This window comes from Crinia signifera, chromosome 4 (genome assembly GCF_055691185.1).
Source record: "Crinia signifera chromosome 4, ASM5569118v1, whole genome shotgun sequence".
NCBI classification, from domain to species: Eukaryota; Metazoa; Chordata; class Amphibia; order Anura; family Myobatrachidae; genus Crinia; species Crinia signifera.
In genome coordinates, this window is record NC_139220.1 from 148,094,802 (window position 1) to 148,120,731 (window position 25,930).

At 39.3% G+C, this 25,930-nt stretch overlaps 2 protein-coding genes across 4 annotated transcripts in view; one reads left to right on the forward strand and one right to left on the reverse strand.

Annotated features, from left to right (window-relative positions):
* IMMP2L (inner mitochondrial membrane peptidase subunit 2) overlaps positions 1 to 25,930 on the reverse strand; it is a 990,168-nt gene that overhangs the window by 520,923 nt on the left and 443,315 nt on the right. The window contains exon 4 of one of the 2 annotated variants that reach the window (XM_083182736.1): positions 16,489 to 16,709. The exons of the other annotated variant lie outside the window; for it this stretch is intronic. Within the exon in view, the coding sequence (XP_083038862.1) occupies positions 16,616 to 16,709 (94 nt within the window). The 3' untranslated portion in view covers positions 16,489 to 16,615. Of the gene's footprint in view, positions 1 to 16,488; positions 16,710 to 25,930 lie in introns of those variants that run through there. 2 annotated transcript variants of the gene reach the window in all.
* Positions 1 to 25,930, forward strand: part of LRRN3 (leucine rich repeat neuronal 3) — a 55,490-nt gene that overhangs the window by 9,699 nt on the left and 19,861 nt on the right. The gene's annotated exons all lie outside the window — the stretch shown is intronic.

Consider the following 25,930-nt stretch of genomic DNA (forward strand, 5'->3'; position numbering starts at 1 on the left):
ATATTTCTTCCATATACTGTATCAGTTTGGAAAACTTGCTTAGTAAATAAAAGTTTGGGTACTTGTGTATTATCACGGCGCCCATCTCATTGCATACCATAAGGCTTAAGATGGTATGCAATGAGATGAGCTGTGCTGCGATGGGACCCGATTTTATACAATTTTAAATTGTATACCATTGTATATGGCATACAATGAGATGAGATGAGATTTTAAATTGTATAAGCACACTAATGGGTGCTTTCAATGTCAATTGGCCCCCATATAAGATTTTTAATTGTATAAGCACCCTAATGGGTGCTTACAATGTTAAATGCACCCCCACGCCACCCCCACTATCAACGCCAACCCGAAGCGTGGCGAGCGCAGCTAGCCCGTGAGGGGCGGCGGTACGCGTCCTCCGACCTTTTCATACCCCCCCTATCCATGTCGGCGTGGAGTTGATTTTATATAGTGTGGCGAGCGCATCTAGCCACCGAGCCCGAAGCGTGGCGAACGCAGCGAGCCCCGCGAGGGGACGCATAATACATGTAAAGTAAAACGCGGCCGCTCGCCACGCTTCGGGCTCGGTGGCTCGCTGCGCTCGCCACACTATATAAAATCTACTCCACGCCGACATGGATAGTGGGGGTATGAAAAGGTCGGAGGACGTGTACCGCCGCCCCGCACGGGCTCGCTGCGCTCGCCACCCTTCGGGTTGGCGTTGATAGTGGTGGTGGTGTGGGGGTGCATTTAACATTGTAAGAACCCATTAGTGTGCTTATACAATTAAAAATCTCATCTCATTGTATGCCATATACAATGGTATACAATTTTAAATTGTATAAGATGCCATAAGATGGAAATCGTGGGCGCCGTGATAATACACAAGTACCAAAGTTTGTTGTATTATTGTGATATATGGAAAGTAATGAATTGGGGAGTGGATCTAAACAAAAGATGAGCACATTTTGTATAATTGTAGAACTGCAAAAATATCCCCAATGTAACCAAATCATTAATATTTCTGGCAACAGCATAAGTTTTATTGTATGTAATGTCCTTTAGGAAACCCATGCTGAGTGCACTCATGTCTAAGTGTGGCAAGACCAGTCCATCAGGCCTTTTGCCAGAAGTGCCAGATACAATACTAGATACAGATATATTATATACAAAATGCTGCATCAGGAATAGTAGCTAAAGTAGATATATATTAATACATAATAGTTATTTTAGGATTGTTTATCAAAGCCAGGAATCACATTTTATTATAACCAAACTTTTTCAGATCATTACATCACAGATTTTTCTAAATGTGTTCTGTTATGAAAAATGTAATCCATAGAATGCAAACTACACTAAACATAGATTTTCAGAATATTCTTAGCCCTTGCATGATGAGTGACCTTGTCTACCGCACAAACAAAACATTTCACATTTACAGATACTGTAGACCATCTTTGACATTCTGCAAAGAGAGCCCAAGGTTAATTAACTTAATAAAAATGTGAGTGATCCGCTATAACTTTATATAATGCCATTAGAATAAATGGGATATACACTAAACTATCCATTTGCCCAAAGCCTAAAACAATCATAACTGATATTTGAGATCAAGAACATTATTGCAAATAATAGCAAAATGGAACATAGAAAACGGAAAAAAACATGCAGGTAACGATCAGACAAGAATTATAATAAAGTCTCCATATTGCTGCACTCAGTGCTGCCAGACAGCAATAATAAAATGTCAGTTGACAAAAATGGAAACATAGCATAAAAAAAAAAAAATGGAACAAATAAAAGCATGAAAATAATACATTTTTCAATTGCTGTAGGAAACAAAAATGCCACTTACCACTTGGACCGATTAGAATAAAAAAAAAAAAAAAAAAAAGAACCAACAATAATAAAATGCTTCTTTTTTTATGGCTGCAGTTGCTAATCAACTGAGACTAATGAAGCAAATCGTACGTTAACTTATCAGAAGCATTCGCAGTCCCAATGATGTGTTGTGAGGAAGTGCATCGGTGATGTCGAAATGTCACCCACGCAATGCATCATTTGGATCAGGATGGGTGAGTAGAAAAAAACAAATCCTCAAATCCGAAATTATCCTTTATCCAAAATGCTCCTGGTCCAAGAGCATTTCTGATAAGGGATTTTATATATATATATATATATATATATATATATATATATATGCTGCCATTGACTACTCCCTACCAAAAAGCTAAGCTACTTTATGGTCTTTGCTGCTTTCTATTTATGTTTTTATGTCTTTTTTATATGCCCCCCCTTTTTAAACCTTTGTTCTAGCCCATGGGTCTTCAAACTGGCCCCCCAGATGTGCTGGAACTACATGTCCAAGCATGCCCTGACAGTTTTGGCATGCTCTTATAGGAAAAAAAATGTGGCAATGCATGTTGGAACATGTCATTTCACAACATCTGGAGGGCCGCAGTTTGAAGACCCATGCTCTAGCCTATTTTCTAAGTAGGCACTATACCTATTTTATGTATACCTTTAAATATATGTGTTAATAAAAACCCATATAAATGTATTGGGATTTTGTCTTCTATATAATAATAATATAGCCTGTAGTAAAAAAGCATCATTGGTCGCATATTCTTTTTTGTATGTAAATTTATCCTAGCCTCTTACCAAGGCTTGTAATTTAGGGGATAGCTGACACCTTCTACGTGTAAGGGTTGCTTTTATATGGCTTTTGTACTGATTAAACTTCTATTGGCACCTAGCATATGCTTCAATTATACATATAAATATATACATAATATTTTATATACAGGTATATATATATATATATATATATATATATATACATATATATATATATATATATACATACATACATACATACATACACTATATTAAATATTTATAACATCTCCTTAGGATCTAAATAATACTGTGAGCTGCTCTCCTCTAGAGTATTCTGGCCACCCAGTCTGACAAACTTTGGCTGTGTTGCAATGTTTTAGTTGTGCACCAACTTGTATATTGATTGTACTGTACAAGATGAATGTGACCAAAACCACAGGGATCCAAGGACAAAACCACATATTTTGGAATCAATATGCAAAACTGACAAGAATGAAAAACAAATACTTTCATTTGTATTCTGAAAAACTACATAATACACTTGGCTGTGCTCTAGGTCATTGTTCTGGGTCAAGATATTTGCACAGACTATTCTTAAGTTCCTCCACATTAGTTAAGAGACATTGATTAAACAAAGAGCATTTCACCAGAAAGTGTACTGTAGACTTGCAACATTCCTCATAACTACACACATAACTCAGTGTTTTATATTTAATATATATATATATATATATATATATATATATATATATATATATATATATATATACACACACACATACATACACACATACATATATATATTATATGTTTATTACATACATATAATATAGCAATGGATATGCATGTATTATTGTCAAATACTGTACTCTAGCTGCTAGCAACATTTCCACATTATTTAAAAGCTTCTCAAAATTAATTAATGTGATATGAATTTCAGTTCTGTACTATGGGAGATTTATCTTCAAGTAACCTATTTCTTTTTTAGATGCTAAGCAATTTATATATATATATATATATATATATATATATATATTATCTCTAGAAGGTGATTTTTGGTGATGATACCTTTTTCTGTATTGTTTGTTTAAAAAAACGAGGTTAAAAAATAGGACTTTTGGCCCCATAGTTCTTTCCCTGGTTGCGTCGATACGACACGGCTAAGATGATGACTTTTGCTCGGCTACTCAAGATTGCTACAAAATTAACTGGTTCTTCTTTCATCCTACTACACACCACTAACCTCGCTATAAAATTAATCATTTTATTTTTCATGTGAAATTTTCACGTAGGCCACATAGTGTATCTCAGAACCACCACTGTTAGGTATATTTACAATGGCCAGGTGTAAACCTAAGATTTCATATATATATATATATATATATATATATATATATATATATATATATATATATATATAGATAGTTGTAGAAGCTTTGTCCAGTCAATGCATATTCGCCCCCAATGGATTCAACTGGAGGGAGATGGGACAGACTTCTGAAAGGAGGACAAGAAACCACTGTACTCTGGGAGCTGGGGATCAAACAGGGAGATTACACAGTAGAAAGAGGCATGGCCAGAGAGAAAAGGGGCAAAGCTGGAGATGAGACTGGGGTGATCAAGGTCTGTTATACAAATAGCTAGATATATGTATATATAATACCCCTTTCACACAGCATCATCGACCCATGTTATTGCCAGGTTGATGACATACCAGCCCATGTTGAGGTGCGGTGTAAAACCACCAAAAAACGTATAACCTGCATCGAGCAACCATACAATTCAACCCGGGTTATACCCGTGCCAGGTCAAACTTGTTCTGGCGATCCCGGGTCCAACCCATGATTAAGGTGGATGGTTACAAAAAAACAAGAAAATGAAACAGCACTGCTTAGAATAATATTTAAGATGTAATTAAATAATATACAGCATTGGCCAATAATTCATAAACAGACAAAACTTTAAATAATCATTAAATGTATCTGCACATACTGGGTCCTGCATTATCAGGTGTCCTTATAGTGAAACCTGCACGTCTCCTTTAAATTGGACAGTCAGTTGTAAATATTGCATGCAATACTTTATGGATTATTCGATGTTCTTTCCATTTAATGCATTGCTATTGAGGTATTTCAATTCTCAGTCCCCACTAATATGTGCACATATAAAAGTGAATATACTTAAATTGACACAGCAGTTAGTGGTACAATTCAGGCTTTCAGATTCCAGTGGGTTCCCCAGAAAAACCCACCACAGAGCGCAGGGCCACTTCCCCTCCTGTCGCTCCCCCTCATCTCCGCTTCAGCGATCATATGCCGGAGCTCCCAGGCCCTGCCACTGCCCCAGCCATCATTCACAACAGGTGGCTGGCTCTGGAATGTTCGGGGAGGACTCGGGCGCCCAAACTCCTTAGTCCCCTTGAGCCGTGCCTAACATCCCCGAGCCTGCTGCCTGCTCCCTGCAACTAATGGCGGCGGAGACAGGGGAGCTCCGGCATACAATCGCCTGAGCGGTGAGGGGGAGTGATGAGAGGGGAAGGGAGAAGAGGTAGGGGGTGCCCAGACAGGTGATGCGCCAGTGTATCTTTTGTACTGATTAAACTTCTATTGGCACCTAGCATATGCTTCAATTATACATATAAATATATACATAATATTTTATATACAGGTATATATATATATATATATATATATATATATATATATACATATATATATATATATACATACATACATACATACATACATACACTATATTAAATATTTATAACATCTCCTTAGGATCTAAATAATACTGTGAGCTGCTCTCCTCTAGAGTATTCTGGCCACCCAGTCTGACAAACTTTGGCTGTGTTGCAATGTTTTAGTTGTGCACCAACTTGTATATTGATTGTACTGTACAAGATGAATGTGACCAAAACCACAGGGATCCAAGGACAAAACCACATATTTTGGAATCAATATGCAAAACTGACAAGAATGAAAAACAAATACTTTCATTTGTATTCTGAAAAACTACATAATACACTTGGCTGTGCTCTAGGTCATTGTTCTGGGTCAAGATATTTGCACAGACTATTCTTAAGTTCCTCCACATTAGTTAAGAGACATTGATTAAACAAAGAGCATTTCACCAGAAAGTGTACTGTAGACTTGCAACATTCCTCATAACTACACACATAACTCAGTGTTTTATATTTAATATATATATATATATATATATATATATATATATATATACACACACACACATACATACACACATACATATATATATTATATGTTTATTACATACATATAATATAGCAATGGATATGCATGTATTATTGTCAAATACTGTACTCTAGCTGCTAGCAACATTTCCACATTATTTAAAAGCTTCTCAAAATTAATTAATGTGATATGAATTTCAGTTCTGTACTATGGGAGATTTATCTTCAAGTAACCTATTTCTTTTTTAGATGCTAAGCAATTTATATATATATATATATATATATATATATATATATATATATATATATATTATCTCTAGAAGGTGATTTTTGGTGATGATACCTTTTTCTGTATTGTTTGTTTAAAAAAACGAGGTTAAAAAATAGGACTTTTGGCCCCATAGTTCTTTCCCTGGTTGCGTCGATACGACACGGCTAAGATGATGACTTTTGCTCGGCTACTCAAGATTGCTACAAAATTAACTGGTTCTTCTTTCATCCTACTACACACCACTAACCTCGCTATAAAATTAATCATTTTATTTTTCATGTGAAATTTTCACGTAGGCCACATAGTGTATCTCAGAACCACCACTGTTAGGTATATTTACAATGGCCAGGTGTAAACCTAAGATTTCATATATATATATATATATATATATATATATATATATATATATATATATATATATATATATATATAGATAGTTGTAGAAGCTTTGTCCAGTCAATGCATATTCGCCCCCAATGGATTCAACTGGAGGGAGATGGGACAGACTTCTGAAAGGAGGACAAGAAACCACTGTACTCTGGGAGCTGGGGATCAAACAGGGAGATTACACAGTAGAAAGAGGCATGGCCAGAGAGAAAAGGGGCAAAGCTGGAGATGAGACTGGGGTGATCAAGGTCTGTTATACAAATAGCTAGATATATGTATATATAATACCCCTTTCACACAGCATCATCGACCCATGTTATTGCCAGGTTGATGACATACCAGCCCATGTTGAGGTGCGGTGTAAAACCACCAAAAAACGTATAACCTGCATCGAGCAACCATACAATTCAACCCGGGTTATACCCGTGCCAGGTCAAACTTGTTCTGGCGATCCCGGGTCCAACCCATGATTAAGGTGGATGGTTACAAAAAAACAAGAAAATGAAACAGCACTGCTTAGAATAATATTTAAGATGTAATTAAATAATATACAGCATTGGCCAATAATTCATAAACAGACAAAACTTTAAATAATCATTAAATGTATCTGCACATACTGGGTCCTGCATTATCAGGTGTCCTTATAGTGAAACCTGCACGTCTCCTTTAAATTGGACAGTCAGTTGTAAATATTGCATGCAATACTTTATGGATTATTCGATGTTCTTTCCATTTAATGCATTGCTATTGAGGTATTTCAATTCTCAGTCCCCACTAATATGTGCACATATAAAAGTGAATATACTTAAATTGACACAGCAGTTAGTGGTACAATTCAGGCTTTCAGATTCCAGTGGGTTCCCCAGAAAAACCCACCACAGAGCGCAGGGCCACTTCCCCTCCTGTCGCTCCCCCTCATCTCCGCTTCAGCGATCATATGCCGGAGCTCCCAGGCCCTGCCACTGCCCCAGCCATCATTCACAACAGGTGGCTGGCTCTGGAATGTTCGGGGAGGACTCGGGCGCCCAAACTCCTTAGTCCCCTTGAGCCGTGCCTAACATCCCCGAGCCTGCTGCCTGCTCCCTGCAACTAATGGCGGCGGAGACAGGGGAGCTCCGGCATACAATCGCCTGAGCGGTGAGGGGGAGTGATGAGAGGGGAAGGGAGAAGAGGTAGGGGGTGCCCAGACAGGTGATGCGCCAGTGGTGCACAGCTGCAGACACCACTGGCGCATGCCTTCATTTTGGTGGTATGCCTGAAATTTTTCCAGAACAGCCCGCTGCGGCAGTGCAGCTGAACCCAGAAAATTTCTGGACATACCACTCAAGTGGTTAAAGGTCTCACTTCAAATATTGTTTTAACAAAGTTTAATTTAAGTAGGATAATAGATGTTCAGTTCAGTACGGGGCACTTTTGTAGTTTCACGGCGCCAGCATGGCGCCGTGCTACTTCCGGGTGTACGCTCCCCACGAAATATGTCAAATAAAGTAACTTAACTCCATGCCAACATACCTCCACTATCCATGTTGGCATGGAGTTGATTTTAAATAGCGTGGCGAGCGTAGCAAGCCACCGAGCCCGCAGCGTTGGCGAGCGAAGCCATGCTGGCACCGTGAAACTACACAAGTACCCAGTACGGTTATAGAAGATTGTATATAAAAACTTCATAGCTAGCTCTTAATGTCTTAGATGACTGGCTGATGGTATGCTCAGTATACTGCTCTGTTAGCGAACCCGGTAGCTTCAACACACTCCCAGCCTGTGACCCCCCATCCTTTTATAATGATTGTGCCCTTTGGCTACATACTTCTCTCCTGCAGCTATAAATGTTCTCATGACCCGAATTCCCACAAGTCCAAAGCAGCACCACTTCAAAACTGAAGAAAAACAACCCGCCATACATGATTGGTTCCAGGCAGTATGGATGGTGTAATGATTAGGATTACTGCCTCTGCCCTGAGGACATAGGTTCAATTCGCAACACGGCCCTAACAGAATGGAGTTTTTATATTCTCCCATACTTGTGCGTGTTTCCTCCACATACTCTAGTTCCATTACCAAATAAAAAAATATATACATGTTATGTTAATCCGCTTCCAACAAAAATGAATCCTAGTGTGTGTGTGATTGTACATGGGCATACCAGAAGTGGTTCTTATCGGCCGTCAAATTACATGTTTCTAGGTGTCGCTATGGCAATCCTGGTGGATTCATGAAGTGTTGGGCCATTGTCTGTTGCAATACATTTGACAGCATGCTGTGGCTAAGAGTGTGGTGCACTGCTGTTGCCTCAAATCCAGGAATGGGTAAAGTGCTCTTTTGAAAAGAAGCATTTTGCTTCTAAAATCACTCTCATTGTAGAATCTATTTTCCAGACAAAAAGCAAGAAAGTTTGAGTGATAGTTAAATTCATGTGAGCAGATGTGTGTGTGTGAATGTGGGTGTGCATCTGGGGGGGGGGGGGTAATAGTTGAGTCATGTGAAATACTGTAGTATCTTTCTGCATCTCTAAGATAAGATTGAGCAGTTTTGAGTACCATTATAATAAGCTGCACAATTATATTTAGAGGATGACAGATTAACACGATTACAAGACCAGTACTGGCCAGCCTAAATTCCTCTGGAAAGTTGGTCTGTGTGTGCTAATAAAGTTTATTTTTACAGGGTCCCATGTGTAGGCTTGTGATTTACCAGCAGCTTCATTATATATATGAAATTATGATAAAAAAAAACAACATACCACTGTGTGGAGGTGGAATATTTATCGGCTCATAAATTAATCATTTAAACCATAAAACCATCTCAAAATATAGACACAATGACAGGGGGCGGCATATCTCAATGCTAGGAAGGAAAAAACATATCTTGACACAGATGGTACAGGTTAATTTTATAACCATGCAAATATTATTCACAGTTCATTTTACAGATGGCTAGCTCTAAATGAGTATCAAATATGTGACTTTTTAAAAACTTATCCTGCATGAGTTAACACATAGAAGTGTTTATGAAAAAATGTGATTTAAATATCATGCTTCTTCATAAGTCCCATTAAATAAGTAGTTACACTTATTAACCCCTGTCACATTAACAATGCTAATATCCACTGAGTGGTAAAATACGAGAACAAACGACTAAAGTCAAAGGATTTCCATTCTTTTTATATGCAAAAATGTCGGTAACCGTTCTATGCTGACATGTTTTATTCAGCAGTAGATTAAAACTTGCATGAAAAATCACTCAAATTAGAATATATATTTTTGTAAATGAGAGAACATTGTTATCTTTGGCCGTACAGATGAGTGCAGCATAGCATTGCATTGGGAGATTTACATGAAGGAGCACATGATCAAAGCTTTAGATTCTGCTTACTCCAGGTTGATAGCAATCATGTAGTCAACTTTTGTGAGGTTACACGACATTAGCTGTCACCATGCATGCTGTGGTAATTAATGGGACATAGTGGAACACAGAGTCATACTTCTGGCATCCCGCAGTGACCAGTACTGCAAGCTTTTCATTAGGAATTACACTACAGGAATAGAAAAAATATCCCTCGAGCGGCACAAATAATATACTGCATTGTTTGCCATAAAAGTATCAAGTAAGTCCCAGAAAAATGGGCGCCATGTCATTTTTTTTAAGGTACTTCTGCAGGGCTGTCATGGGGGGCGTTATGGTAACTTATTTTTTTTTTAATGCGTGTGGCATGGGCATACCATGGACTTTCATGTGTGTTACATGCCTGATAACTCCATATTTCCTAAAATACATAGACTTTACTGCTGGATCATTAAAGCTTTTCATTTGCTTCTGTGGTGCCTTTATTGTTGTATTTGTTTTGCCGATCTTTCAGACTCTAGCTTATCAAGACAAATAAATACCAGTCCTGGAAATTAGGCAACAACACTTTAGTATTGATTTGGATTTGTTGATTCCAGGTCTAGACTAGAATCAAGATATATCAGACGCTTCCAGGGAGGCACACATCTTGTGTGCACAAAAGTCTGTGTTTACTGACAATAATGAATACAACTGTACATTTCTTCCTTTATTGATCAGGACAACTAAAACAAAAAAAGTATTTTTATTCATATCGCTATCTACAAGTGAAAATCATTGAATATATGGGTATTTTTAACAAGAAGTAGTAACAGAAGATTTCTATTACTTCTACAAAGACTTACAAAAGAGATTAAATGAGTAAAGAGACCCAATAAACATCCAATCAGATGCAGGATAGGAGAGATGGATTAAACAATGCTACACACAGCCTTAATAATATCATTAGAAATATATACAAGCTGTAGCACTCCAAAATTGGTTGACCTTCTTCATTTATTAAGTAGTTATAGGGTTAGATTAAGGAAGCAAGTGTCTGATTGGTTGCATTGGTTAATGTAAATTTTGCATATCTGCTAAATGGTTTTAAATTAATAGCAAGTCATTATTTGCCAATCGAGGGATGGCTTTTTGTATCCATCCACAGGTGTCTATAGATGGTATGTAATAACCATCAATTTGAAACCAATGGTTAGTGCAGAGGTTCCCAAACGCGGTCCTCAAGGCACCCCAATGGTCCAGGTATTGAGTATATCCATGCTTGGCCACAGGTGACTTAATTAGTAACTCAGTCAGTCTGATTTAACCATCTGTGCTGAGCCATGGATATACCTAAAACCTGGAACGTTGGGGTGCATTGAGGACCTCGCTTGGGAACCTCTGGGTTAGTTCAAACTATTAATAGGATATAAATGCACAAATGTAGATTTCCCTTTCTGATGTATGCAGCAAGAGCAACACCACCAACATAGCGAGATTCTAAGGGCAAACGCAGGATTTTCAGAAGGGGGTTTCCAGAGGGGCGGAGCAAAGCACGGAGATGGACACTTAGGTGACCCAGTATATGGGTCAGTTAAAGTATTATAGCTATACAGTACCAAATGTATATTAATAATAAAATATATATATATATACACACACACACACACACATATATGTGTGTGTGTGTGTGTGTGTGTGTGTGTGTATATATATATATATATATATATATATATATATATATAAATAACAGCAGTGTAGACCCCTGGGCATAGCAATGTATTGGGGCCCCTACCTATCCTCCAGCGGTAGGGGTGGGGGAAGCTTTGATGTCCCGCGGGTGGTAGGGGATATTATATCAACCGCTCAGCATGTAGGGCCTGGATCAGTAATTTCCACAAATTACCCCTTTACTGCACAGATGGTGGGAGATGTGGTGGGAGAAGGGGGCATTGGGCTGAATGAAGGGGCCCTGATACATAACTTCCAGGGTTGTACAGGATGTTTAATATGCAGAGGAGGGGGGTATAGTGGAGTTTCTGGTGGGAGGACTGCTTGCTTGACTGCAGATATCTCCAGTTCCCGGAATTAGATTTATTCGATTTTAATGGAATTAAAAACGAGAGAATCCCACCTACCAAATGGTACTAGGGACTAGAGGATCAGAGTTCAGGAGGCAGAGCAATCTGCCAACGAGAATATAAAACTACATACCAGGTGTGTGGAGCTGGAGCAGAACCAGCTGCTGGAAGGCTGATATCTCTGGTTCTGGGAACAGTAGAGACAAGCTATTAGTGTCCATCAAAGGGGGAGAGTCCCAGCTTTTGGAATATACCCTCAGAAAAACTCTAAGTCAGACAGAACCTTAAATATCTGACTGGGAAGAGCAATTAACAGGCTTGGATGGGGACCACTGCTTTGAAGTCAGATATCTCCGGTTCCCAAGGGACGATTTTTAAAATTCTTGTACCCCTGGAAAGAGGAGATCCTCAGCTTTCAGGCTAGCATCCTTAGACTCCTGGGGGGGTTTCTGAGTACTCAGAACCCCCCCCCCCCCTGCGTGCGCTACTGAGATTCCAATAACAAAAAACATAACCATGGGGATGGAACAAAAAATGTCACAGTCCATACTATGAGGTATATTTAATTGAGGTATTTATCAGAGCAGGAACTAGCGAGATGTGGGCCCAGGTGCAAAAAAATGCTTTCTGCCCCCAACCCCATACTCAAAATAGGAACAGTGTGCACTGTAGGCGGGCGACAAAAAATTAGGATATAGCAGCTTTGTAGGAAAGCTGCGTGGACACATAATAGTGACACAGTAGTATCCGTTATTCACATTACACCACATAGTAGTGCGAATTGCACATATTGTGCCAGGTAGAGCTCCTCATACCCCTTTCAGATTGCATTTATAACCCGGGTTATTGACGGGTCGAGGTACGATGCGAAAGAACCATAGTGAATAACCAGGGCAAACCAACCCGGCATTTCAACCCAAGTTTTAAGAAGGGTTAAACCTGGGTCGCCCTGAGTATAATGGGTGACACAGGCTAATTACACATTAGGCCACACATATAATTGCCATTACACATTATGTCACACACATAATGTCCGTTATATATTATGCCCCAAGTAATGTCCCTTTCACATATTTCCCCCAGTAATGCCTTAAACATTTTCCACATTAGTGCCCCTTACAGAATTCCCATATTAGTGTCATATAAGGGGGAGGAGAGAGCTCACCGTCATGGCCCTGTGTTGTGTGCTCAGTTTCTATGCTGCTGCATGGCTCATACCATCACCGATAGACATTTGATATCGCGCAGGCTAGTGAGCAAATTGGAGCTTGTGGTCCAGCAGCCAATTGCCAACTGTGGCTACCTGACCTGGCTTTGATAGGCTTGTTGGCAGGAGCCATATTTCAGATGTCCATCAGCACTGGTTTGAGCTCCTCAGCAGCCAAGGAGCTGAGTGCACACCACACAGAGCCATGGCGATGGGTGGTGAGTGGCCATGCGCTGCTCACCCCCCAGGATCCAGCGATCTAGGCTGCAACCTAATCCGCCAATTGGTTTATCAGGCCCTGGCCCCCTCTCTGTAGTATAATGATTATGTATCTCCACTGTACCTCTCCGTCACCTCCCTGTCACCATTGAACCTCCACATCTGCACTTCTCCACCCAGTTGTCACCACTGCACGGCCCACATACACATCCTAACAGCTGTCTCCATACCCCTATACCCACCACACACACACTACTCCCCATGTCCACTCACATACGCCTCTACCCTTACATAACCTATTGCCCCTGTTTTCCCAAATACACCCCATATCCTCTACCCCCAACATACCCTACTCATTCTAATCTCCTACAAACACCCCATTTACCACTACCCCAAACACATTCTGCACTTCAGCTCGTGTCCACCAACAATTCCCCCCAATAACCTCTATCCCCACCACACACACACACCATCATTCTACCCACATACAGCACATGAGCACCTGCAGAAGGAAGTTCTCACCTATGAGCTGTCATGGCATTACACTGCTGCTGCCTCCCCAGGCACTGCTGCTCCTAATCTCCTGTAAATGCTCCCATGTGCTGCTCCACCCCGGCTCCCGGGCAGAGGGTTACAGTCCCCAAAACAGCTTTCCGGGTCCCAGTGGTAACAGTGTGCCCTGTTAATGCCAAAGAGGGGGAGGATCAGCACCATCACTTTTCCTGTTACTGGCTTCCCCTGGCATACATACACAGTGCTGCTGCTGGTGCTTCCGCTTGTACACTTGTGCACCCGGAAACTGAGTCGATGATTAAAAAAATGAAAATTCTTATGCAAGCAAGGGTTGTATGCTGAGGCCGCGGACCCCCAAAGCTCATAGATCCCAAGCGCACCCCCTGCACTGCAAGACGGCGGGGGATAGGACCTGGTGAGAGGGGAGGGCTCCCAGCGGCAGGGCCAGACTCCCATCACCTTATTCATTGCCCACTCTCAGTTAAGCAGTCTGCGCTGCCTCCAGGCTCAACCCACACCAGATATCGAGCAGGGACAGAGCTGTCGGAAAGAACAAGGAGGCGGAGACAGTTCCTCTACATGATGATGTGGCTGCCGCTACACTGCCAGTACCTGGACTGCTACACGGCAGAAGTGAAGTGATTTAAAGCTTATGATCGCCCCCCTCTATTCATCCGTGTTTCCCCACCACAGGCCTCGGATCCACACAGCTGAACATTAAGTTAAAAACCGTAAAAGACGGCATGCGGTGCAGATGGCAGTGGGCCCCATGAACTGGCTTGGGCCCCGGTGCACTGCACCATCTGCACCGACAGTAGTTTCGCCCCTGGTATATATAATTGTTTTCTGGCAGATTAGTCCTATTAAACAAAGTGGCGGGGAAAGTCCCTGTATAAGTCTTTGCTGGTGTTACAGTATTATGCCATCCACAAAGCTACATTTTACTGTAGGTTTCTTTTTACTGCACAGAAATCTCAGTAACCTGAAGCCATTTTTAGTAAACATTGCAATGTATGGATTATAATTAGGCATGTGCATTGCACTGTGGGGAATAACACATTTACTCATTAGTTTACAAATGAGTTTTATTTAGACTATTAGACAACACTGATATTCAGGTTCCGTTGCTGTGCTGTGTGGCTGGGTAAGAACATGCTGGATATGCAGTTACTATTGATTTGTTGAAATGCCAGTGGGAAATAGCGGTTTTGTGGTTTTCCATATATTGTGACCTTATAGCATAACATTTAGGCTACGTAAGTTATCAGTGTAGCCTTTTTCTTTGTGACATAAGCAACATCCTTCCATAACTCATTACCACCTGGAGCCTTAAAAGAAGTTTGGCACAGGTAATTTAACAGCCCATGGTTTTTATTCAAAGCCAGATTTATCAATATGTAGGCGGGTTGGGTTTTTAAAAACCAAATAAATACACAAGAAAGAGGCAGATTGATTTTAAAACCTATTAAGTAAGGTTCATGAAGTAAATCAGTTATGCAGAGCAATAACACAAATAAAGTATATTTACAAGATCAGAGAATGTAGAGTGTGTAGTGAAAGCCTCATGACAGATAAAGGTTAATATAATCTGGAATTCAGCTTCAGGGAGTAGGATCTTTGTGTTTATATCTGGCAAATGCTTGTAGGAACAAGAAAGCAATAACTAAAGCAGAGATATACAACAGGTGGTTTTAGAATCGCACGGGGCCCGCTGAGCTCTTATGTGCAGCACCCCGGATGCTTATTATGCCGTGCCGGCATGACCCTTCTCCCATGGCAGCAGCCATCATCTCAGCAGATAATAACAATTTGTGCTTGCTTCATTACAGCAAGGTAAAGGTGTTTTAGTAAGTTCCGATTATGCACTAATGTGCTGCAAAGTTACGCTCTCTTTTAGGAGCCACATATGGACAGACATTTTCCATCATTTCGAATTAATAAATCAGTAAGCACTACAGAGTGACAGATCATAATCTTTCTGCTATATTGTGCTACTTGCCTACTTCAGCCTTACACATAGTCTGCATTCTGCTCTAGGACAGTCTCAATTCTCTTTTATCTCGAGGGTTGGGATCTTCAACAGGTTAAATTTTCCTGATTAACTGATGGTTGCTGGTCATCAGTGTCCGCTTATCATCAGAATCCTCATTTGGTGGATCGGATTGAAAAAACAGCGAACTGCAGTGCAGGTTGAAGGCCTCACCTGACTTTCAAAAATTTGCATGACAATCTGATGACCCAGAAGTGACACTGAATTGTCAGATTTGAGTGTCAGACATGTTTATCTTCAAGTAACATGTCTAATATGTTATTACAGCGTAAATCCTCTTCAACTTATTATAATATATAACTGATATTAAAGGCATTAAGCCTTTACTCTCAGTACTAGAGTAATCTCATACAGTATCTCCATGAGGGCCACATGAAAGTACAGTAAGAGGGCCATATTGTACCTGATTGCCCATCACTAATCTAGAGTCTCATGTTAACTGACAAATAATTTGGTATACAGTAACAGAAAATTAATGTAGCATAAAGGTGCAATTTGTGGTTGATGGATGCCTTCAGCAAGTTAATCATATTCTGATAATACAATTATGATCATTCAACTGTTTTATACATCTATTTAAGAACTACACCGTCAGGTGAAAATTGAGAAAAACAAAAGGAGGCATAAAGTATGAGTCCTAATAACAATTTGGTACTTGTTTCCTAGCACGGCGCCCACGATTTTCAGTCGTATGGCATCTAAAACTTCTCCCAATTGTTGCGTTGATAGCACTTTTAGTAACATTTATGGTCCCTTATCTCTTGAAAAGTAAGGTGAGTACAAGCCCTTTTGTCAGGTTCATAGATGCCTCGGGAAACCCACATAAAAAAGGCAGCCACCCCCTCTTTCTGAAAAAAACAAACAAAAATCAAAATACATTCAAAATATATTTAAAATATATTTTAGATTTATTTTCATGCGTAAATTAAAATGTACTAATAAAGTAATGTATACCTATCCTGATGTTACTGAATTATTGGAGATCTCGCATTAGAATTGCTTTTCTAGTTTAGTCACTAGGCTTGAACTTTTATTTCTTGGAAATTGCCAAATTAGCAAACTGGTACATATAAAGACAAATGAAAAAGCCAGAAAAACAATAACTCAAAATATTGAGGTCCCCTGCCAGTCAGAGGCCAGGAAAAATATCCTCCATAGCCCCCACCCCATCTAGTAGAGCCCGGTTGTCATTTTATTTTGTGTACAATGGCTTGGTGAAGTGGGTTAATAAAACAGAAAAGACCATTCCAAATCTGACCATCAAGCCCCCTGCCTATACCCATAAAAATCATTAGACATTATCTGTGTATGACATTCCTTCAGTCCATAAGAGAATTTCGGTGAAGCTAAACCTGTGGTAATCCTGTATTAAGCACACTCTGATAGGAGAATTATCATGTTTACCTTTATGCTTTTGGCTTCTAAATGTGCTTGTAGTTCTTAAAAACATAAATGCCACACAGTATACTACTAAGAAGACTCATCTTTAATGTTCTTCTTTGGCCATTTACATTTCAAACATACATAAATCTTTTTTTTTTTTATCATAGAAAACCAAAGAATACATACTATTGCAGCAAAACTGAAAAAAAAAAACTAATAAAAAATTTGTTTAAAATGAAGCACATACTTTTTTTCATGCAATATAAGGAAAATGAATTTTAATTATGTCTAAATTAATCATTGAATAATCAAGCATATCTGGAAAATACATAAAAAAAAAGGCTTAAACGCGCAGATGCACTTTAAATCATGCATAGTACAGCACTGTTCTTGCTGTGCGACTGTAAAGGTGGCTATACACTGCTGCGATGTATCACAGCAGTGTACGGCCATCGGACCCCCTTGAACCACCCGGGACCTTCACAGGTGGCATGATCGCATGTCATACTTTGCATGCAGTCCTTTCACATGCAAGGTATTGCATGCAACCCAGTTCCCCACCACCGGGAGGGGGGCCCGAGTTGGAGGTCAGATGGGCAGCAGATCCGACCTTCGGCTCAGGTCCGATGCGCATGGTACCGCAAAATGCATCTGATTCGGGCCGAGAAATCTTTGGGATCGGGAGAAATCAACCCAAATCCGACTGAGTACATTATGGCCTATGCCTATGAGTACATTAGGGCAAGGGCCAGGACTAGATCATTAACATCTTGTTTTTACTAAATAATACAGATGTGACTGTCGTCAGTTTACAGATATGCTGCATAAAATAAGAGAAAATACTGTAGAGTGATTTTAGCTTTATGGACTTGGCACATTTCAGCAGTAAAAATATGCAGGGTTCTATGGTGCATATCCTAAAGTTCCTGACATCCGTAACAACTCTTTTCAGAGATTTTTCAATGGATTCTATGGACAAAAAGATATTGGGGTGCTGTACAGTATATCATTGTCATATGTTATGGAGACATGGTTGAAATGCCAACATTCTTAAGCTGTCAACAGTGATGATTTCGACATTCATCAAAATAGAATATTGACATAACAACCCTGGTATCCCAGTTGTCACTTACCTGGTCCTGGAGACAAAAGCTTCTCCAGCCTCTTGTTCCAGGTCCTGGCAATTATGTGAGCAGCAGTTCCTGACTGGTGAATCAGTAGTGTTTTATCCCTAACCCCTCCCCTTTCCTTCCCCTAGTGCTTAACCCTAACCTCCCCCATGCAGTTTATCCCCAATCCTCCAAGTGTCCCCTAACTAACAGTTGGCATTCCAAGAATGTGAACATTTTTCCTGGAGACATTTCATATGTCGACATTGAGAACAAATTGACATTCTGAGAATGTCAAAATGTTGAACTATGCTGACAAGGTCATCTCATCATTATGCATGTCAACATGGTCACACAATGGGTGACTTTGGGTTTCTCTACTTTTACGCACATGTTGTCTTAATAGCAATTCAGTACAATCAATAGTGAGCTTACAGTACTTGATATCTTGCTGTACAATGGTATATCAAAGGACATTATGTTGTTTACAGTAATGATTTATCCTAGTTCACCAGAGTCTCAATCTTAAAATTCGACAATATAATGCTGTAGTCATTTCATCTAGACCAGTGGTTCTCAACCCTGGTCTTCAAGTACGCTCAACAGTGCACGTTTTCCAGGGTGGTTCCCAACCCTGGTCCTCAAGTACACCCAACAATGGACGTTTTCCAGGTCTCCACACAGAATCACAAGTGAAGTAATTAGCTCCACCTGTGGATCTTTTAAAATGTGCCTGAATAATCTGTGCACCTGCTGGGTGACCTGGAAAACGTGCACTGTTGGGGGTACTTGAGGACCAGGGTTGGGAACCACTGATCTAGACAAGTAAATAATGCAAGTTTCTAAACTTAGACTACACACAGAGAGTTTATAGACTTCAATAGGATCATTATGAGAGATTTCCCTTATCAAAGTCTCAAAGCACCTTGGTAAATCCTACTGACAATAAATAACACTTTTCTATTATGATTTAAATCAGCGTTGGAGGTTTGGATGATATGCCTGGAACAAACCACAGCTTCCCTCTCTAAGTGGGAAATTATGGACAGAAGGCAAACAGAAAACAAACGCTCAACCACAGGCTTATTTAATTAAACAATTTCTATCACACTATGAGGCCAGTTTATCATAACCCATTAGTGGTCTTATAAAATAGGAGCGTACTGTGTACAAAGTACATTTCTTCTTTTAACTACGTAAATGCACTATATGCTTTTGCTGTTTTTAGAACGATGAAAATGTTGTTCTGGTTTTATTCTAAATTTGAAAAACTGTAATATTGGCCAGAACTCATTTATGTAGCCCAAAAAAATCAGGCAAATAAAAGATTTAATTTAAAGTACAGTAAAGTACTATAGTTTGACAATGTTGTAATTTACCGGATGTTTATATGACTTGTGGGGACATTCTGGGCAATTTAGTACATTTGTATAGCTCTTTCTCTGTTGAGATGTTTAATATAATCTTTTTTCTTATTTAAGTTATCTTTTGTCTGTTTTTTACTGTGATTATAACTGCATGTAATACATAAAGGCATTTAAACATACTAGTGTTCCCGCCTTAACTTATTTTTTTCAGGGTGCCGCACCCTGACCTTTTTAAAAAACCTAAAAATGCACCATCCTTTTAGTGTTTGGCCACTGTGCTCCCTTACCCTGCCCTCACTGCGCTGACATGCCACTAACAACTTTCGGTGTATTCCATCATGTGTAATGGGCATTATGGTGTGTGGTATGATGTGTAAGAGGCATTACAGTGTGTGCCATAATGTGTAATTGTCATTAAGACAGAATATGTAACGGGCATAGCAGAGTATGACCATGTTTAATAGGCGTAACCCTAATGCAGTGTGCAATTTTTTATATACTGTATGCAGGGTTCTTTTTTGTGTCAAATGTAAATTTCTAAAATAAAATGTGCCCTCTTGATTGAAAAAATGCCCTGCCGGTGGTCAGCACCCTTCCGTAAAAATACCCTAGAGTGAACACTAGTAGAGAAGGCGTGTTTGCTGCAAAGTGTCTATTTTCCAAATCATTTTGAATGGGATTCATGCATACAATAGCACCTGATTCAGAGTTACATCAGAAAATATGGCTCAAATACTGTAAATGCCATATTTAGAGTTCAGCCATCCATTTATGAAAGTAGCCATTATAGATTTCAGAGCATGTTTTCACCAGCCTTATTCTGATAGTCTGAACCCCCCTATCTCAGTAACTTGATTACTCTCAATGATTGGTTATAAGCCCTCGTTTAAGAATTACCAATTTAAAACAATTATATAAGACATGTTATTATTTCTACATGTTCTATCTGTTTATACTGTACTCCATTCAAGATGCCATATGGTCCAGCAGAGTGGAATATTTTGCAGTTACTGGTTAATTTTGGTCTGAAAGTAATTAAATGAACCACCATGTGCCACCTCATAACAAGTGATTGCTCTAGCTATGTGCCTAGTGGGAAATTCAGCACTGATTGCTGCCCAGATAGAGTCATTCAACTCTACAAGATGCGTACCACCCAAACTTACTGACTCTTATAATCTCATAAATGCTTGCATATCTATGAAGAGGAGGCAGGGCCAAAATAATGTGATTCTTTTGGACCACAATGCCCGGTATTATTTCCCAATTCTGCCCATTTCACAAAGCAGTAGGTGTGAGGGCCACCTACTCTTCAGGGAGCACAGGGGACTCACAGTTACATTCTGAAGTGTCCTGTATGTTCTGGGAGAGTAAATAAGTATGTTACAGCCTGAAGCATAGTTGCCTACAGTATGCCTGCCTGAAAAGCATTTTGCCGTGTAGAAAATTGCAACATTTTGCACATTTTAAATTAAAGGTGCAACTCCCACAAATATATATTTATGAGAGTCCAGCTTAGTTCTGGTCAGAAAGTACTCCAGACTGCTGCCAGTGGCTTAGAACATTTTGAGAGCAGAAAAGCAGACACAGGGGTCTATTTACTAAGCCATGGAGAGCGATAAAGTGGAGAGACCGGGCAATCAGCTCCTAACTACAATGTTACAGGCTGTGTTTGAAAAATGACAGGAGCTGGTGGGTTTGCACTTTATCGCTCTCAGAGGTTTAGTGAATAGACATAATAGATTCTAAATAAGTAGTTTCCTACAGTACGTTATATTGCGTCTACATCTGTGGCAATGAAAGTGTTATTCCTGTTCACCTCAACTTTCTCATTGCCCTTTTACCCTAATATGTAACACCGCTTAAACATCTGTCAACGGACATTGTATCACTGATTAGCAGACAGTAGGTATAAAAGTAATATATCCAAACACACAAATTGCCTGCATTACATTTACCGCAGAAAAGAGGAGTCAAATCTTTAGAGCTTAAAATGTTTCCGGCTTAACACCGAACTGGTTCACACAAAATGCACTAAATAGATATGGTAAAATTGATATTTTGTTTTATTGTCAAAACTCATGAAAGAGTTGCCTTTTTTTTTTTTACTTTTCTAGTGGCTCCAAACATCATTTCTGAACTTGCCTTTGTAACACGGAGATGATTGCTTGGATACTTACAAAAGATGATTAATGTGCCTGATGACGGACATTTAGGGCAAGCTGACTAACACAATGTATCCATAAAGTGACTAAACATGCTTGTAGAATTATTCCATGATATAAATTGAATTTGAAAGCCACAGATCAATGTACAAGGTCTATGGTGAATAAATAAATGAATACTTGCTTAGCCTTGATGGCAATAATAAAAAGTAGAAAAATGAAATGGTTTCCTGAAACAACTTCGTAAGCCAAATGTAAAATGGGAATAAAATTCATTTCTATAGGCATGTTTGACTGAATATCTTATTTTAATAACACAAAATTGAGTACATTGCTGATGTAGGGAATACTCCATTGCTATTATCTGGTTTAAGGGTCTAGAACTGTCCTACAGTATAAAGATCAGTTTAGCTTTAATGTTACTGTGCCTGTTCCTGGCATACTGTATTGCATCATTTTATTTGTGGCACACACATTCTTAGGTTTATAAGCACCAAATAAGTCATGAACAAAAATATACAAGTTTTGTTACATGGGGCCTTATTTTGGTTCATTCTTTCTGACAAAATCCTTCTTAGATGGACAAAACCATGTGCACTGCAGGGGGGGCAGATGTAACATGTGCAGAGAGAGTTAGATTTGGGTGAGTAATTTTGTTTCTGTGCAGGGAAAATACTGACTGCTTTATTTTTACACTGCAATATAGATCTCACTTTGAAGTAAAACCCCGCCCAAATCTAATTCTCTCTGCACAAGTAACACCTGCCCCACCTGCAGTGCATGGTTTTGCCCATCTAAGAAGGATTTTGTCAGAAAGAATGAACCAAAATAAGGCCCATGGTGTTTTCAATTAACCATAATAAAATGTAATATATATTAATGAAGTGCTCAGCTGTGCAAAACATATAATTAAAAATAAATACAAGCCATGTTTTTCTCATAATTAGCAGTGATAGTATCTCTAGAATCTGGTAATTTATGATGCCACATAAATCATATCAGCTAAGATAAAATATTACCATGACTCAAGTGTTCATTCCTTATTCTCTAAATGGAGATTGTTAATGAGTAATATCTGCTCTGCAAATTAACGCCTGCCAGCAATATCAACACCAGGCATGTCATTACATCGGTGTACCATCAAACAGAGCCTTAAGCTACGTTACATTAGCTTTCTCATTTACACGTATCTTCCCATGATAGCAGGTCTAATTCTTCAGATTTAACACAATATTCACCTTATTCTGTTCTGTGATAAAGGTGAAAACTTTAGTAACATGTTTTTGGTTGTAGGAGCCTCCATAATAACAATCACAAGAGGGAGGAATAACCGAAGAGGTTCTTGAGTAGAGAAGGCAACAGCATCATTAGATGTTGAGGGCTGCAACTGGGTATCACCCTTCGTGAAGTGACACCAAAATGCTGACTTACTCATTGACATTGTGTTCTCTTGGCTCCAGTTACAAAGTAAGAGCTGATAGTGCAGCCAAACAAGTCTCTGGAGACTGCGAAGTGATGAAAAAATGGGTGGGGCAGTCAGGCCATACCTTACCTCACACATGTGAGGCCACACCACTTTTTCAGAGGGCATTTTTGTGCACCAAGAGACCCTTAGCCCAAAGATCCCGCTGGCTGTAGGCAACAATGCTACCTAGATACAGCCATTTCCATACTGACCCTGGCTACATTGCACTACGGGTGCAAAATGTATGGTGCATGTGCTCATATGCAGAGTTGCATCGTAGTTGCATTACCAATACATTGGGCTGGCACCCTGAGTTGCTGGTGTGACTTGCTGCACCAAACTGGCACCAGCAGCTGCATTGTAGCCACGATGAGTATGGCTACATCTTTAAGTAGTAATATACATTACCTCATAGTGTCTAATAACTTTAAATACTGTTGGATGATTCTTTTCCTTCTTTATCTACCATAACCAATTTCACATTATATATGTATTTTTTTTATTTTTTGTTTATAGAGGGGAACATCAACTGATTTCCTACCGGAATTTTTATTATTTTTCAAAAAATTAGTTCAATCCTAGAAACATTGGAGCAGATGTATTAAGCCTTAACAAGAGATAAATGCAAGGGTGATAAAGAGAGATAAACATCCAGCCAATCACCTGCTAACTGCCACGTTACAGGCTGTGTTTGAAAAAAGTCGGTAAGCAGCTGATTGGCTGGACATTTATCTCTCTTTATCACTGTTGCATTTATCTCTTGTTAAGGCTTAATACACTGGTTCCCAACCCTGGTCCTCAAGTACCCCCAACAGTGCACGTTTTCCAGGTCACCCAGCAGGTGCACTCATTATTCAGACACATTTTAAAAGATCCACAGGTGGAGCTAATTATGTCACTTGTGATTCTGTGTGGAGACCTGGAAAACATGCACTTTGGGGGTACTTGAGGACCAGGGTTGGGAACCACTGGCTTAATACATCTACCCCATTATCATAAATTTGCCCAGCTGTGACTCCCTATTCACTGAGGATTTAATGTAAAGTAGTTAAGTGCTCATTAACAAACACACAACTGGAACGTCTCCAATATGTTTTACTGATGTAGTTCTACACGAGATCAAAAAAGTCATAAGTGAGTCTACAAGATTTGTAAAATTAAAATGTATTGGGTGGCATCCCAATTGTTGATTGTTATATAAAATGTATGAATAAAACACATGATGGGTAACTATTTCATTTTCATAGGGAGGATTTTATAGTACATATGACACTGCGACAGAGGTCATCCTTGAAAGAAAGTAGCTACCACCACCCTCTAAAAGCATATTAATATATGTAATTACATATTAGATTACATAACACCCTAAGTATGTCAGGTAGGAACTAGTCAAATTGCTGTTGAGAAAAACAAAATACAATACTATAGAAAACATTCCGGTTTAAATGGAGTACCTTTTATTGGTGTTGAGTAAACCAGTGTGATAAAAGCATACTTGAGTATATTTCAAAATAATATCTTTGTTTCTAAACCGTTTCCTAGAGTCATTGGTCATCATTCTCCCCAGGCACCCTTTCGGCTATGTGCTGTTTGTTGAGAAGTGGCGGTGTACATAGAAAAAGCTGCTAAGCACATGCAGACTTTCTGGAGTTGGATGTGGAGTTTATTTGATAAAGAACAAATCATGAAGAGATTATTTTTGTTGCAGCAACAATGCTGGGGCAGGAAAACTTACAGATGCATCCTTTCCACTGGTGGAGGCCTGGAAAGATGTATTAATTAGAGAAGTTGCGCAAGGTTTTCTCGCTGAGATTACCATCAGAGTGTGTATTGGGACAACAGAGCAGATCCTGATAAATAGGATTACTGTGGTTCTGGCTCCTTTGGGTTTGGTAGATTAAATCCTTCCATTCTGCCAAATAACACGCTACTGTATATGCTAAAAGGGGTCAATTGTGTGCTACAAGTTTAATCACTAGCCAATGCCTACCAACATAGGCACATCTCAACTGAGATGTAATTTTTAATGGACTTTTTTTTATTTTCCAACTAGAGCAGACTACTCCACCCTTATACTTGGGAGGTCTATGCACTAACCCTTGGCATGATATAAAATGGATGGAGATATGGTAAACTACCAACAACCAGCTCATGTCATTTTTTTTTAAACACAGCCTGTAACATGACTGAAAGAAACAAATTTGCTGCTACTTTATCACTCTCCAGGGTTTAGAACAAAGACCACTTATTCAATGATGTTCTCTATAGACAATACATTATATGCTGCCTTGCACATGTTTCTCTAACTTCCAAAGATTTTGCTCTTGTGTTTCACTCCGCGGTTTCCCTATACCTTCTAGCAAGTAAAGGAAATGAACTAAAAAAAAAAACAGAAAATACTTTTTGAAAGGTACAGTATGTATGGTTTACTCGGTCATAACGTCATATATCCCCTCCATTACTGTACTTAAAAATGACTCTACAACCATTTCAGGCTGCCCTCTACCCTGCTAATCTAAAGGTGCATACACACGGGGGGCGATTATTGCAAATCTCACAGGAAATATGGTCGCTGAGCGA